This window comes from Calonectris borealis, chromosome 2, assembly GCF_964195595.1.
Source record: "Calonectris borealis chromosome 2, bCalBor7.hap1.2, whole genome shotgun sequence".
In the NCBI taxonomy this organism is placed as follows: Eukaryota; Metazoa; Chordata; class Aves; order Procellariiformes; family Procellariidae; genus Calonectris; species Calonectris borealis.
The window spans coordinates 20,650,792-20,666,705 of NC_134313.1; the positions used below are offsets into that span (position 1 = coordinate 20,650,792).

A 15,914-nucleotide genomic window follows, 5' to 3' on the forward strand; every position below is an offset into this window, starting at 1 on the left:
GTAGTACATCTATAAACTAGCTTGCTGAAAAAAAATTTTTTTTTTAAAGCTTCCTAATGACTTTTTAATTTGTTTATTCCCTGCTGTGAATTCATTGAATGGTCTTCCTATTTCATGCTGTTCAAAGTAAAAAAAAAAAAAAAAAGATTTCATGCTCTTTGCCATCAGATATCTGCTTGTTAAAGCGTGTTATGGTGCCTGCAATTAGATTTGCAGTGCTGTGGGATGAGGGAGTCAATGTCAGATAATTACTGTAATCGGCAGCACTTCTGGCTGCTGTCGGACAGGCCCCAGTGGCACTGCCCAGTGTGGTGCCAGTGCTCTTGGGACACGCAGCAGCCATGCAGGAGAACAGCTTCTCTCCTCCGCTCTCACCTTCGCTGGGAACATCATCCACTGCCCCGCTCTGCGTCTGTGGAGATGTCCTGGGCAGCCTTGCTCTTTCTGAGAGCGCAGACCACTCTTTGGCCAACACATGAGATGAAGGATTTGGGTATTCCACTGAAGCTTAAAGTTTTATTGTGTTAAGTGCTTCATTCGGTTAGACTCAGTAGTATATTCTTTTCACTCCCCAAGAGGCTGCTTTTTCTTGCAGGATGCAGACAGGTGTGTAGAGATATATGGTAATTCTTGCAATTCCATGAGCAGAAATGTCATTACATTTCATACAGGTTGGTGGGAACAGAGCCTCCAAAGGTTTTATATGACTACATACTCAGAACAAGGTGGGCTTCAGGCCTGAAAGTTAGGAGAGAAGAAGCAAACTGAGAAAGAAATATTTTTCATTTTCATATAATCTCAAAAGGAAATGAAAAACTAAGTCTCTCTGTGGATCATCTATATTGTAAGATCGAAGGTATACAGGCTTAAGAACAACATTTAGGTAGTATTATGTAAAAAATCATTGTGAAAACAGTAATATGCATCATCATGTAGAAGATAGCTGGGTTAGAAAGTTGTGCTACATACAGGGATGCAGGTAGCATGGAAATTGATGTGGCTTTCAGCACTCTCAGGACCAGAGTGCTGGTGTGGGGGAGATCCATGCCTTCTCTTCACTCCAGCCGTGTGGTTGCACTGGGCTAGCTAACCCCAAGTTGGAGCCAGGGGGTGAGGCACAAGAAAATGCCCCATTGTCCTGCTGCAGTCGCCAGAGCACAGCCCAGGAGGAATCACTGAGCTCAGACACCAATGCCCACCCTCCTCAGACACGTGCGTGAGGCGTCGTGCCTGAGCACCACTCTCTGATGCTCCACCATTGCCCTCTACTCCTCAGGGAGTAAGGCTTAACCTACGTGTTTCTCCGCATCATTCCCCATACCCCAGACCTTCCCAGTCACGTCAGGCTGGGCACAAGGTACTTTGAGAGGATCACTTTCCAGAGCCGGGCAGTTCTCCCTCCCCACCATGCAGTGACCTTGCCCTTTTGGTGGTGCATCATCTGTCACTGCCAGCCTTGCCTGGTCCTTCACTGTGCTGCCCCAGCTGAACGCTATCCCATCACAGCCCCATCCACGTGAACATGCTCTGGTTCATGAGGACTATACACCAAGCATTAAAATATATTAGCTGTTACCTCAGATGACAAACACGTATCACCAACGGGCAATTTTGCAGAGGACAGATGGGTATTGGTGATGGTAATATCTTCTAGTTCAGTGCTGAAGTGATCAGACTCTTTGATGACATTATAATTTAGGGCCACGCTGTAGTTGTCAGGTTTCTTGTCCCGTTTCTGCTGGCAGTTGCAGAGTTTCCTGAAGGCTGCTCTGAATTTCTGGGACATGAGATTGTAAATTACAGGATTGATGGCACTATTTAAATAAATACAGATTCTGCAAAATAGCAGGAACCAGTTTTCTTGGAAGGGGCTTGAGAGAAAGGAATTGACCACCACCAGCGTACGGTAGGGCATCCATAGAAATGCAAATAGGACTACCACCACGGCCAACATCTTGGTAACCTGGGGGAATACATAGGTAGACAGAAGAGGGGCAGAAGGTTATTACTCATCTTGGAAGGAACATGTGCATTCCTACATCTCTAGGGCCAAAGCAAAACTACGGACAGATTCTTCAGCTGGGAATTTCTGATCAATATTTGATTCAGAAAGGTTTTCTACAGTAAGAAGAAGAAAAAAAAAACTGGCTCCAAATTCCTCCTAGCTTTTGTTAAATTACTCTTTCCAGGTGACATCCCAGTAAGCTAACTGTTATAGACCTGAGAATTTGCAGTTTCTCAAGCTGGAAGGAGGTGTTGATTCAAATGGAAAAGAAGGCGTCTAAAGCCATTTTTTCCAACCACATTAGCTCTCCTCCTTTAGCCTAATATAGACTGTAGAGTAATTGAACCTGAAGCCTATTTAGATTATCTGCTCTAACAACCACCCTAAAAGAATTTCCAAAAGCCAAAAGTAATGTAAAAAAAAAAAAAAATTAGATTTATTCCTATTCCTCAAATCCTCAATATTTAATTAGATCTTCATTATTTGATGTTTACTCTGAAATATCAACTAAAGTTTACAGAGCCAGGAAAGAAAGGGATTATCAATAAAATTTGATTCTTATAAGAAATTTGTAAATTTGTTTTGAATAAAGGAAAAAAACAGCCTTTGGGGATACCCAGGATAGCTGAAATGAAGTGAACAAGAAATAATTAAAAAATTTAAAAAAAAAACCACTGTAAAAGGAGTCTTTCTTCTGTAAATAATTTAATTCTAGTATATGGTATTCCCTGGTCTCTACATTAAAGAAAGTTTGAAAGATGTTAATAAACAAGGTAGAAAGTACAGTGAGATGTGACAGTGGGATAGCCTGATGTAAGTCAGGAGATGACTTGGTTAACTGTGTGTGCATGAACTGGAAAACATTGGCACTGATTTTGGTAAGCTACAACTGCTTCTTTTGATTGTGGGTTTTTTTACTATTTGCCTTTCTTCTTGACATAAAACTGTTGTTGCCTATTGACAGATTAGTTTAAAGAACTTCTTTTCACTTTCGCTTTATTCCTTCTTTCTGGGTACCTGAAGTTATACTTCAATGAAACAGCAACTCCTGTAACCACAGGATACATTCTGGCTGTATGAGTTATAATTTCATTGCTTGCAGAAAGAATAGGTGTAGATTGATAAGAATTTCAATTGATTCCAGGGGGACAGACATATAACTCCACTAAAATCACTCATATATACATGCTAATTTTAGGTGTGTTTTTTAGTTTGAAGTTATAAGAAAGTATATAATTCTCTTGTCTTGTGATCAGATAGCTCATTATATAGAAAGCCTGCAATCTCGTTGCCTAAGGGATGTATTTTCTTCTAGCTATCTAGAAGATATGTGTCAATATATATAACCCAACTTGTTTTTGTTACAGATGTTATGATAAGGAATGGAATGAAGAGCAAAGTTACTCTACAAATTGATGTAACTTTATCTATGTATCTTTAAATGTACATATTCAAAGGTTACAATTTTATCTTATAATCTCCTCCCTTCAGCCTCACTTTTTATTTCCCTAGAGCTGTGTTCAGTAGAAGTGAAAAATGACACCAAGAAATATTATTTCCTTTTTTGTCACTTGACTGATATATTTCCTTATGACTTCTAGACCGCTTTTCTTTTTGCTGTGAACAAACAATCATCGTAATAGAGCAAAATGCAAATGTGAATGTCTCGGGTAAGGATGATTTTCCCATATCTCTGAACCACTTCTGAAAGGACCAGTCCTGTGAACATGGCTGCAAGGAGTGAGGTGACCCCGTGCTGACCCGCTCTGGCTGAGGAAGACTCAGGACTCCTCGCCTGCTGTCTCGCCTCCCTGCAGCTCAGCTCCAGCCTGTGCCTCCAAACTGAGCAAACCCATTCAACTGAGAATAATCATTCCCCATGGAAAATAATCCACATTTAAAGGAAGAAAGTAACCATTTGTGGAGCTTGGATTAACAATGGAACTGAGCCCAACTAACAGATGTGTTGCATCTGCTCAGGCATTCAGAGGGCGAGGGGGTAATAGTCTACACAGGCATCAAAGTACTTTGCTACCAGAAGCTCAGCGGGGGACTCTGTTATCATATCTACTGATGATTGGCAATTTACATTTCTTCTGAGTATGTCTTTACAGAACAATTGTTCAGAGAATCACTTACAATGGTGCAGCTGTCAGTTTGAATCCTGGGTTGAGCTAGGAATAAATTGATCTTACTGTCAGGAAGGGGATATTTTAGAGTCACACAATTAATACTTTACAGCAATGAAAAAAAGGCTGTAACTCTTCAAGTGACTGGGTCCTATATGCCTTAAAGACATATATGTATGTAGTGTGCAAACTATTAGCTGAATTTATGTATACTGGCAGCTTGATGTGCATTTTCCTTCTAACACCACTAGCTTATACTGCTGTCATGTTCAGCTTACTGAGGCTGTGATTTGACAATATATTAGAACTGGCTATTAGCACCATGATAAAAAATATCATGGTTACAGCACAAAGCGCCCTGAGCTGAGATCAATTCAGTCCGCAGGTTTGAATGTGTTTAAAAATGACAAGAGGTTAGCTTTGCACTGTCAGGCTTTATGCCAGGTAAGACATTGTCTTGTCAGCAACACTCAGACTCCATCATTTTCTGGTCTTGACATAAACTGAAGCCCAAGTAATCTGTGACTGCAGCTAAAAAAGCAATCCTGTTTTCACTTCCCTCCTTGTGCTGGCCCCAACAATGAAGGTGCGGGTTGGGTCAGACTGCTGGTCCAACCGAAAACTAAGCACTTCTCTGTAGAGCTGGTTTTCAGTTTGCTCAGGGTAATGATCCAACTCATGTACCCATGCACTACCACAGAGTCTACAGTCAGTGCAAGAGAAGAGGCAGAAGCATGTGGCCATGGATGGCACCGCGTTGGTGGCACCTCTGGGTGGTTCAGTCAGTGCAAGCTAATGAGAAGAATTCACCATAATTTTAAACTGGCTCAGTGCACGTCCTTCCAAAGCTGCCAAAAATCACAAATTTGGCACAAACCCTGTATTGCCAGGCAGAAATTCAGTTGCTTGGTCCATCTGACTGGTAGTGGTTGTGTCTCTGAGACCAACTGCGAGGCCCTTAGTTCAGATAGCTATTTGCTCGTTGGTAAATGCTCCCTAAGCTGGTTCTGGAGGCGGTGAGTTTTCATGCCCATCCACTTCAGAGCATGACCTTTGTGCAAATGACAGCAGCTCCTAGAAGGTGTTCTGGCACCTCGCGCTTTGTTCCCAGTGTGACCAGAAGGCTTGTCACCCCACTGCAGGCTGAGGCACCCCTCAGGGCTTCTGCCCCAAAGGTGCTGCAAGCATGCCCTGGACCTTTTTCACACCTGAATTTGCCTTTACAAATGAACCCAGCTTCTAAACACATTATTTAGGCCAAAGCTGCCCAAAAATCTTTACTGGGATTGATGGGGCTGCACAGAAATAGCTTAGAGGAAAGTTTGGTCCACTTTGTTTAAGTAAACTGCCATATCATTTTCCAAATCACTTCATATGGAACATAACTAAACATAATTTGCGGGGGCTAATTATTTGGTGTCAGTGGAGTGCTGAGAGGATGAACCTTTTTAAGAACCTGCTTTTTATTACCTGTTACTGTACACCAAAACTCCGTGAAAGCAGAGGCACTAGGATCCTCATTCATTACTCCGATGGAGGCAAGCATACAATGCTTGCTCTTTTCTTGTGGATGTGCACTATACTCAGAGTACAAATTATTCCTAGTTAAGGAGATTGAAAACATGATTCAAAGGCTTTGAGCAAATCCATTTTAATCCAAATTTCAAGTGTACTTTGAATAATAGCGAAGTGCTTGAGATTGAATTTGTTCCTGGCTGCATGCAACCACTCTTGAAGCCCTATCTTTTGGTTTCTGAGAATGTTCTGAAAAATATTTAAAATTATTTTTACTAAATAGATTCCCAATATTTTAATTCTCAGTTGGTATTCTTCTTTTCTTTCCTGCTCCAAAACCTTGTCATTCTAAGAAAGTGCTTTTATGAGACATTTTCATTACCATGGTACTAACAGTTTGGTAGTTGCTTCCTTCTCCTTTGAATATTAATCTTTCTTACATTGATAGGTAAAAGTCATAGTCATATTTACTAAGTTACTGTGCCATAGAGTCACTCTGGTGTTTTAAAGGCATGTAATAGTATCTCTCTTGTGTTTGGTGGTGTTCATCGCAATGCACAGAGATCGTGTATGACAGTCCATGATTTTATAATCCAAAAGAAGTTGTACAATGAGAAGGAGGATTAAACAAATAAAAGGATTAAGGTCTTGATATGATAAGACTGCAAGTGAAACTAAGCGATATGATTGAGGATTTCATGTAAGCCATGCAAAACTCATCTTGCATTGCAAACTGGAATCATAGAATCATAGAATCATAGAATAGTTTGGGTTGGAAGGGACCTTTAAAACTCATCTAGTCCAACACCCTTGCAATGAGCAGGGACATCTTCAACTAGATCAGGTTGCTCAGAGCCACGTCCAACCTGACCGTGGATGTTTCCAAGGGAGGGGCATCTACCACCTCTCTGGGCAACGTGTTCCAGTGTTTCACCACCCTCATCGTAAAACATTTCTTCCTTATATCTAGTCTGAATCTACCCTCTTTTAGTTTAAAACCATTCCCCTTTGTCCTGTCGCAACACGCCCTGCTAAAAAGTTTGCCACCATCTTTCTTATAAGCCCCCTTTAAGTACTGAAAGGCTGCAATACGGTCTTTCCAAAGCCTTCTCTTCTCCAGGCTAACAATCCCAACTCTGTCAGCCTTTCTTCACAGGAGAGGCGTTCCATCCCCGTGATCATGTTCATGGCCCTCCTCTGGACCCGCTCCAACAGGTCCATGTCTGTCTTGTGCTGAGGGCTCCAGAACTGGACGCAGTACTGCAGGTGGGGTCTCAGCAGAGCAGAGTGGAGGGGCAGAATCACCTCCCTCCACCTGCTGGCCACGCTTCTTTTGATGCAGCCCAGGATACGGTTGGCCTCCTGGGTTGCGAGCGCACATTGCTGGCTCATGTCCAGCTTTTCTTCCACCAGTACCCCCAAGTCCTTCTCAGCAGGGCTGCTCTCAAACCCTTGAATCTGTGCTTGCTCTGCTGTGAGAGAACAGAGGGGTTTCTCTAGGACGCAGGTGATCATGCACTGCATCAATGCCTAAAAGAGGACTTTCTCTAGAAGGTAACTGACCTTTTTTAATTGACTGTGGAGGGACCTTAGATTATTTGATTGGACTAAGCAACTAACTTTGTGAGAGACGCATAACGTTAAGTGAGTTGGATCCCATCCCAAGTATAAACAAAACACGTTTGCTATCTAAGGCTGTATTTATTTTTCACTGTCTCCTTGTTACCCGAGGAAACTAGGCATTCCTTTGGGGGAAGTATGAATCTACCTGCAAATATGTAATTCAGTGTTCATACTAGAGATGGACAAGAAAAAAATCTGAGGCCTGTTGGCTGAGCTAGGTGGCATAAAATGGAAGTGTGAGGGAGATCAACACAGCTAGAACCAGGAGTAATCTGAGGGACCGGACAAATGAGGAGCATACGAGAAAACGAAAAGGAAGCACACAGCTCTGGTTGTGATTCCATGAGCACATCAGCCAGGCAATGTGTGGGCTCCTTGTCTTCCCATCTGCATCCCCGGGCCTCTCTCTCTTTTAAAAGGTAATGAGCTGCTTGCCAAGGTAGCTCACAGAACAGGTACTCTTAGAAAAAAAGGATTTCATTTTCCCCACATTTTCAAAGTTTTCCTGTGTGACAGGCAAATCCCTTTTCTGTCCTTCAGTTTTAAGTTCTCTCACTCTCTTCTTACTTCCCGCAATGCCTGGGTCTTCAGGACATTTTCTTGCTTCTGAGCAGAACAAATGATTCAAATCTTCAGAAGAAAAAGCATTAATGTTTTAGAAATGCTGATAGATCCTAGTACCTGTGCTACTAGAAAAAAAGAAGCACTGTTAGCAAAATTAAGCACCCACAGGAAAAAAAAAGGCAGAAATATCTTTTCTCTCCTGTACCATATGGTGTAAAGAAACATTTAATGTTGGTTGGTGTAACTTGTTGGTGAACCTTTGTTTTATTGTGAAATCTGCTCTGAATACTTTGAACAACACATTTTCTACTCATGAAATGAAACCTTTTTTTCCCTCTTGTCTTTTTAATAAAAGACTTGGGAATAGAATGCCTAAAATGGACAAAAGGGGAAACTGTGATCAACCTTCAACTTTTACCATCACAGGTTACACATCTGCTCTGAATTTATTGTCCTAAACAGTGACTATAAAGTAGCTAAACCTTCCAAAGTTCAAATAGGAACCATTATTTCTTTTATTTCTGCAAGCAAAAACTGTTTAGAAGCAAGTGGAATTGTGGTGGTGATGTAGATGAAAAAGCAAAGAAAAAGAAGTTTTGAGATTTATTTTGATACTTATGGTACTTTATGGTGTAAAGATACAGAAAGGAAGACTATAAGTAAAGACTAAAGAATTATTAGCTTGAATTTCATGCATGTTGAAGCTGTTGAAGCTGTAATGTGTGAGAATGTAAGTTGAACATGAACTGCTTGATAGAGGCAATGAGCTGATTATATTGAATTTGGTAATGGACAATCTGGTCAAACTTTTGGTACAGGCATTGGTATTTTTTCCAGATTGAGTTTATGAACACATTACTATTTATGTGCGATAAATGCCTGTAACTGCAGTTAATGTTTGCTCAATTGCTATTCATTTTGATTAGGATACAGTCAGTGAATGTGTTTTCTGGAAGATTTAACAATGTGGATGGTTTGCAAGTACCAATAACAGGCCATTTTGGAATAGAAAAGACACAAATTGGTAGGCTAATGCAATCATATGCATGCCCGAAAAATGAGAGATCTAACTGTTGCATCTGCCTTTGCAACTGCAATAAAGACACTAAAACAAAGTGGCAGAAGAACAGCTACCTAGCAGGCTAACAAGCCAGATGTCTTCAGCCTACCACAGCACTGCTGAAAGTGGTACTACCACTGGAGTTGGACTGGGTGATCTCCAGAGATGCCTGCCAGCCTCAGCAACTTTGTGAAATTATAACAAAGTATTGGAGGGAATTTTTTTTAATCTAAGGTCCTGAGGGATCTGGGACAAAGTCCCTTGTTGGCTCATGATCCTTTGGATCCACGGAACAGCCAATACTGGAACTGCTAATCACTTCCCACAAAAACATACAAGTGTCCATACTAGGTCAGGCCAAAAGTCTGTCAAGCCCAGTATCAGCCCCTATCTCAGTGTCCACATGGAGACACCTAGACAAGAATGAAAGGAGGGCAAGCATATGTGATACTTTTCTTAATAGTCTCACAATCTTTTTCACCTTTCCCACAGCTTGGGAGGGAAAAAGTAACGAAGAAAGAGATGTCAGACATACTTCAACTATTCCAGGCATGGTTAGATGTAACTGAGACATATCTAGACCAGTTTTCTTCAAACTTGGAAAAAAAGTCTTCAGGGGAGTGAGGGTTTCTATTGCTAAAGCACTTTTGCAATCATGCTCTTTTCTGAAGTAAAAAATGAAGTATTCGAAACCAGCTCCTGTCTGCTCTTCCACCATCATGTGTTTCTGATTGACCCTCTTGTCACAGTCTATTCACTGCACTTTAAAGCCTGTTAAACAAAAAGCTACACCAAAACCATCTTCAGTCCCTTTGTTTTTTGAGAAATGGGACACTGGGAGCCTGATGGAAAACACAAAGTGAATTGAAAATGGATTCCCATATTTGCCTGACTGTCAAATAAAACTAGTTTTCTTTTTGAAAACCTTTAAAATACATCTATCAATCCTGCTATCCACTACAGTTCTGTAAAACAGAATAAATATTGCACAAGTGGGATTGATTTAGCCCTTCAGAATCGGATGTAAGAACGGAGTTTGACACATCCTATGGGTATGTATTGGTGCTCCTTTCCGTGATAGAACTCTAGTTTGCAGTGCAAACAACTAACTCATAATTTCAGTAGTTGTCAAATATCAGTGGTAACAGATGTTGTTCAGTGAAACAAAAATGTGTTGGAAATGGAGATACTTTATGAGAAAAGAAAGCTTATTTTGTGCCTCTCTTTCAACATTTAAAAAAAAGGACTGATTTTTTATACCTGTTACTTTTTTGCTTGTCTTCCCTTTTCAGTTTTGTCTTGCAGTGCTTTGAATGAAAACTTCAGGGGGCCCTGAAGAGTACTTTGTCCGTTGGTGGTTGTTGATATGGGGGTATTGATCCTTTGGTAAAGAGATTTTGTCCCTGTTAGCTTTCCAAACATTGTAACAAAATAAATATTTCCTAGAACTACATAGTTCAGTGATTTTTAAATCGTGTGGGTGGGAGGGTGAAGGCAGGGAATGTAACGAGTAAACAGAGGACCACTTTCCACCTGGAAGAGTTGATTTTCGTTCATTGGAGACCTACTATAGCTTCATTCTGAGCTCATCCCTAGGATCTCACATGAAAAATATGTTAAAATAGGCTTGACTCACCACTCTAAGATATATTCCAGGCCTTCTTTCTAAATCATAGAATGCTCTAAATTGCCATTATGTTTCAAAAACAAAAGTTCTCTGGCAACCTGACCATTTTTTTCCCCTTCAGTGCTGGCGTTATATCTGTTTATGTCAGAGACTGAAGAGAATAGAGGTCTGTTCTAATGAAACTGAACATGGTCCATCTATTCTCCTTCGGCAGTAACAATCTCCATCCCTCCTGTTTATCTCACTACTGAGCTTCTCACACCACCTTGCCTCAGCTCAGGTAGCTGTCCTCCACAGTTGTGAGGAAATTGTTATTTTATACTATATTTGCTTCCTCCCTGAGCATAGAGCTATTCTAGATGCCATATCAGGGTTGTTCCTCTCTTGCCCTGCTCTCTCCATCAGTGCCAGGTGCAAGGAAGCATCCTAGATGTTGAATCCAGGATGGTTTCCAAGTTGCTTTTCACATTTTCAGTCTGTCAGCTTCTAATTCTGGGCTAGCTCTCATACCAGAAATCTAAGTACTTCCATTCTTGAAGAAGACAATTGAAATTGTGTAACTATATAACTCCCAGTAGAAAGTATTGACTGTATATAGAAGACTAATTCTTGGAAGCTGATATAGAAACACAAAGCTGACAGTACAGATAGCTATATGCTAACACAATAATATAGGTTAAAAAAAAAAGTCTAAAAAACAACAGGACGATGGAATCTATTTCATCCATTAGTTGGAAACAGCTTCAGATAGTGCTCTTCAACTAAAACACAGCCATTGTATGACAAGGTAGAGGACAAAAAAACTTTCTTAATCAGGTAAAAAACAAGTTTTGACCATTTTTAACAAAAGAAGGCTTTCAGAACATAGATGAGGTAATTGGAAGTCTCAAGAAAATTAAAGAAAATGGTATGACCTGGCAGTCTGGGTCAAGCTAAATCCAGATTAGTCAAGCAATTAGGTCATACTAAGTGGGTAAATCAATTCACATGCTGTCATGTTGGATTAATCATGGTCAAAAATGGTTATGAAATTCCTGAGTTAAACCTTCATGAAGGTTGAGGAAACCTATCATCTAACTTACTGTTTCATTCTGGTATATTATATAAATGTCAGCTCATAATAGGTTAATAATAATAATACTTAATCACTCAACAGAACTGTACTGTATGTCCATGTCCAGGCTCTGACAGTGAGGAGGTTGCAGGGGTGGCCTCTCTGAGAAGAAGCCTGGGGCTACCCTGTGCTGGGCACAGACAGTTCCATCCAGCTCCAACAGACCCACCACAGGACACAGCTGAGCCCATTACACAGCCCACCAAGCTGGTGGTGCCTCTGTGAAAACATATTTAAGAAATGGCAAAAAAAATGAAAAGAGAGAAAGAGAAAGGAGAAGGGAACAAATGAGTGAGAAACAGCAGAGGGAACACCAAAGTCAGAGGAGGAGGAGGCATTCCTTAGCAAAGCAGGCACCCCCTGAAGGGACTGCAGCCCATGGAGGACCCACACTGAAACAGAGGAAAAGAGTGAGAAGGAAGGAGTGTCAGAGGAGAAACCTCTGCAATCTGACAGCAACTCGCTGCCGATTGCCTCGTGGAAGGGACTGAGTGTAACTTATGGCTACAAAAAGGGGCAACAAATCATCAGTAAATGAAGTTAATTTTCCCCAAGTCAAGTCTGCATTGCCCATGACAGCAACTGGTAAGTGATCTCCTTGTCTTTATCTTGACCCATGAGCTTTCTTGTTCCTGTTCTTCCCATTTTTCTTCCCTATCCTGCTGTGGGAGGGAATAAGCAAGCAGCTGGGTGGGTGTTTGGCTGCCAGCCAGAGCCAACCCACCACAGGAAAATGCACGGATTTCATTTTGTAGAAGTGTTCTTGGATAAACATGAGAAATGCTACAGAAGTAGGAACCGTGCATCATATTTTCAGTCACTTTTTCTACAGATCACATGCTGGACATCATACGCAACTCCATCACTGTAGGGCAAGCACAATTCTGAGAAGGCATATAGACAGTTTTACATGACAGCAGAACTCATTATGAGGCCAAACTGTACTGTCAGCTATACATGCCTTTGCCAGCGCAGCAGGAAATTTTCACCTGTGTGTCTCACTAGCTGTTGAGATTTCAGATTTTTTGAATGTGGACTTGTATTTTCCCATTTTACACCACTCGCTATATTTTGCATGCTACTATTATATAAAAAATATTACTAATGATGCCACACTATCCTTGCTTTACTTCCTACGTTATACTATACACAAACGCTAGCTTTACTCATAACGATGCTACTTCAAACCATCAGGTTATTTGGGCATTGAGAAAAAGTTTTGCTGTCTATACAAGACATAAAAGACATCACATTATAATCCTCACTTTTTGGTTTCATAATAAAGCAGTATCCACATTCAGTAATGCTCAATGTAAAAGATCTGTCTATTTTTCAAGTCATGCTAAGCACACATAATCAAGCATGTATACTAAAGGGATATTGAGAACTTGAAAAGCATATTATCTTCTTCTTCTACTAATTAATGGACAATGAAAAACAAAATCAAACACTTCTAATCTGACTATTTACTATAATTGGAGACACATAATTAAATATATCCTAATCCACATGTTTCCATTGTGCATTTCGAAGCATGGCTCTAGTGCTCTGCAAGCGCTCGGTGCTCTAGCAGGCAGCTCAGTTAACTTTTGAGGTGAGTGCCATCTCTGTAATAAGGGAAAATGGTCCCTCTCATTAAACAGTAGCAATCTACATAAAATAAGAAGAATATAAAGTTCAACCCATCACCCAATGGGGGCACTCAGCTTGTTTGAAAAGGTGCACAGCTCAGCTTTGTTTTCTGAGGGAACTGTTCAGTGCAGGGAGGGTGAAGGATCCCACTTGGCAAAGCGACCCTCTGAGGTGCCTTGCAGCGGCTGCCGAGGGCTGTGAGCCAAGTCGCTCAGCACGGAGCATCGCTTCCCCACGCTCGCATCAAGCTGCCTGACCCAGCCGGAGCCTGCTCCCGAGAGCCAGCTGCCAAGTGATGCGCCCTGCATTTCTCAGCACTGCACCCCACTGTGCTACCTGCTCATGCTGTGTGAGTATGAGGCAGTACAGTTTATTGAAAATAGCCATAAATTAATCTACTAACTATATTCTACTTGTATAATTACACATTGCAGCATACATGTTTAACAGTATAAAAAGAAGTAGTCAAACCTATGCCTCAATTTTGAGCCATCAATACATAAAAATATTTTATGAGAGACAGAGTTACAAAGATACTTAGCATTTACAAAGCACTTTTATATACAGACTTGCTTACGTAGGCTTTTCACAGGAGAATTAGAGACAGGAAAGGTCACAACTTGACTGTGTTTGCAGAGTGACACAGTGCCTTAGCTGGGACAAAACCTCAAGTCTCCTAAACTCCCAGGTTACTTCCTTCTCTTCAGATCTCAAAAATAGCTCAAGAGTCACTTTGTATATTTGGCAGGATTACTAACAAGCTGTAATATAAAGAAATTATAGTTAAAAATGTTTCATTCTTTATTGATACTTCCTATTTGCTTTTTGATATAGTAAATAAAATACTGTTTGTTTTCCAGTCCTAGCAGTAGGTAATAATGAATAGGCAAGAAAAAATACATATTTATATATACGTGTATACGTATCACAGAATTTCAGCTTAACTACTTAGCAAAAAGGGAGAATATGTTTTACCCCCTTCCACAGGCTTAGACTAGTGATCTCTAAAATAAGCAGATTTTAGGTTTCAGAAAGCCATTTCAAACTGCTGTTCCTACCTGCCTTCTAGAAGCAATAGTGCTATTGAAATTCCTGTTAGTCATCTTGGAATTCACAGGCTTGCTTTGGTGATCCATGTCATTCCTCTGTGTCTTAGAGTTTCCTGTTGGGTCCGAAGGGATGGGGTTCAGGAATAGTATTCTAGCAATCAGGCCATAGAGGACAGTCGCCAATACCATTGGCACAACATAAAATATACCAAAGTCCATCATGTAGATAGGAGAGTAATAGCTCCTGGACACCTTGTAGCCACAGGACACAGCAGTAGTGTCTTTATAGACTACTGTATTAAGGTCTAGCAAGAAAAACCAGAGCATACAGTATATGGAGGTGAAAGCCCAGACAAAAATAATGATCTTTTTGGCTCTTGAAAAAGTGCATAGGAATTGAGCTTTGATTGGGTGGCAAATGGCAATGTATCTCTCAATGGTGAAGGCAGTGATGGAAAAAGAAGAAGCGTTGATCCCTAGGTACTGGAGATAAGTGATGCAGAGACACCCCACGTAGCCATACACCCAGGATCTATACAGGCTTTCTGTGATATTAGGTAGTCCGGCAGCCACAAGCACCATGAGATCTGCCACAGCCAGACTCACCAGATAGCAGTTAGTGGGAGTTCTCATGTGTTTGGTTCTGAGGACCACCAAAACCACCATGATGTTGCCCACAATGCCCAGTCCGCAGATCAGGAGGACCAAGACAATGGTAACCACTTGGTATTCAGCTGTAACGATCTCCTGGCTTGATAGTGGCAGCCCAGTTTGGTTCTGGTCATCTCCTGTACCATTCTCCATCTTCACCAGCCCACTGCTGCTTCTGCCCAGCACTCGGTCTCAGCACATGTTCTCCATGGTCCCCTACAAAAGGGTGAGTGGAGCAGAGCGTGTGTGAGCCGTAGCCCCAGAGCACGTTCTCCATATAGTCACAGTCCCATTCCTGTACTGTCCTCCACTCACCCAAAAGCTCCTGGACTTCCAGTCTTTGTAAATGCACTTACCAGACAGGTTAATCCCTCTGAGATTCCAGATCATTCGCACAGGTTAAAAAGCTGTTTTCTCATAGCTGGTTCGAGGCATTCATGAAAACACAGCATGTGGAGATGGGAGCTTTCCCCCCAGCAGAGGAGGAGCAGGAGGTGGTGGCAGGGAAAGCAGAGCCCTCCTGCACTGCCAGCTGGCTAAAGCACTGCACGGGACTGAGCTGATCCAGTCCAGGCAGACTCCAGCATCGCCACCTTCCAGGAGGAGTCACAACGCACCGAGGGTGGAGACAGCAGCGGGAGGTGAAAGGAGAGTGATCTGTAAAGCCCCACAGGTTTTCTGCTTCACGCTGCTTTCCCTCTCTGCTCTCAGACGGCTCTCTCGCATATCGATCATATTCATTGACCCTGGCAAACAAAGGGGAGATTGACTGGCAACAAAAACACACCGATTTCTAAAATTCTGACTTCCCTGAATCCCTGTCCTTGTGAAAGTGATGGTAATTTACACTTGCCTCCTGCTTTGCAGGGAGCTGTAAGAGTCCCTTCAGAGCTGACAGAAAGAAAGGTACCCCAACTTTTGAAAAGAGCAGGAAAAAATGGGTTT

The 15,914-nt window shown here is 41.5% G+C and overlaps 1 protein-coding gene across 1 annotated transcript; it reads right to left on the minus strand.

The window, feature by feature from the left end:
• Positions 1-1,555: 1,555 nt before the first annotated feature.
• On the minus strand, positions 1,556-15,122 carry TRHR (thyrotropin releasing hormone receptor). Its single transcript, XM_075144576.1, has 2 exons — positions 14,328-15,122; positions 1,556-1,963 (listed from the first exon to the last, which is right to left on the minus strand). The coding sequence occupies exons 1-2, from the start codon at positions 15,120-15,122 to the stop codon at positions 1,556-1,558; spliced, it is 1,203 nt and encodes a 400-aa protein (XP_075000677.1).
• Between the last annotated feature and the right edge of the window lie 792 nt (positions 15,123-15,914).

Bases quoted from the DNA above. Each gene is read 5' to 3' on its own strand.
- TRHR (XM_075144576.1), bottom strand. From the start codon at position 15,122: ATGGAGAATGGTACAGGAGATGACCAGAACCAAACTGGGCTGCCACTA. The intron at 1,964-14,327 runs GTAGGAACAGCA...GTATTCCCCCAG, and splicing joins CTATTGCTTCTAGAAGGCAG to GTTACCAAGATGTTGGCCGT.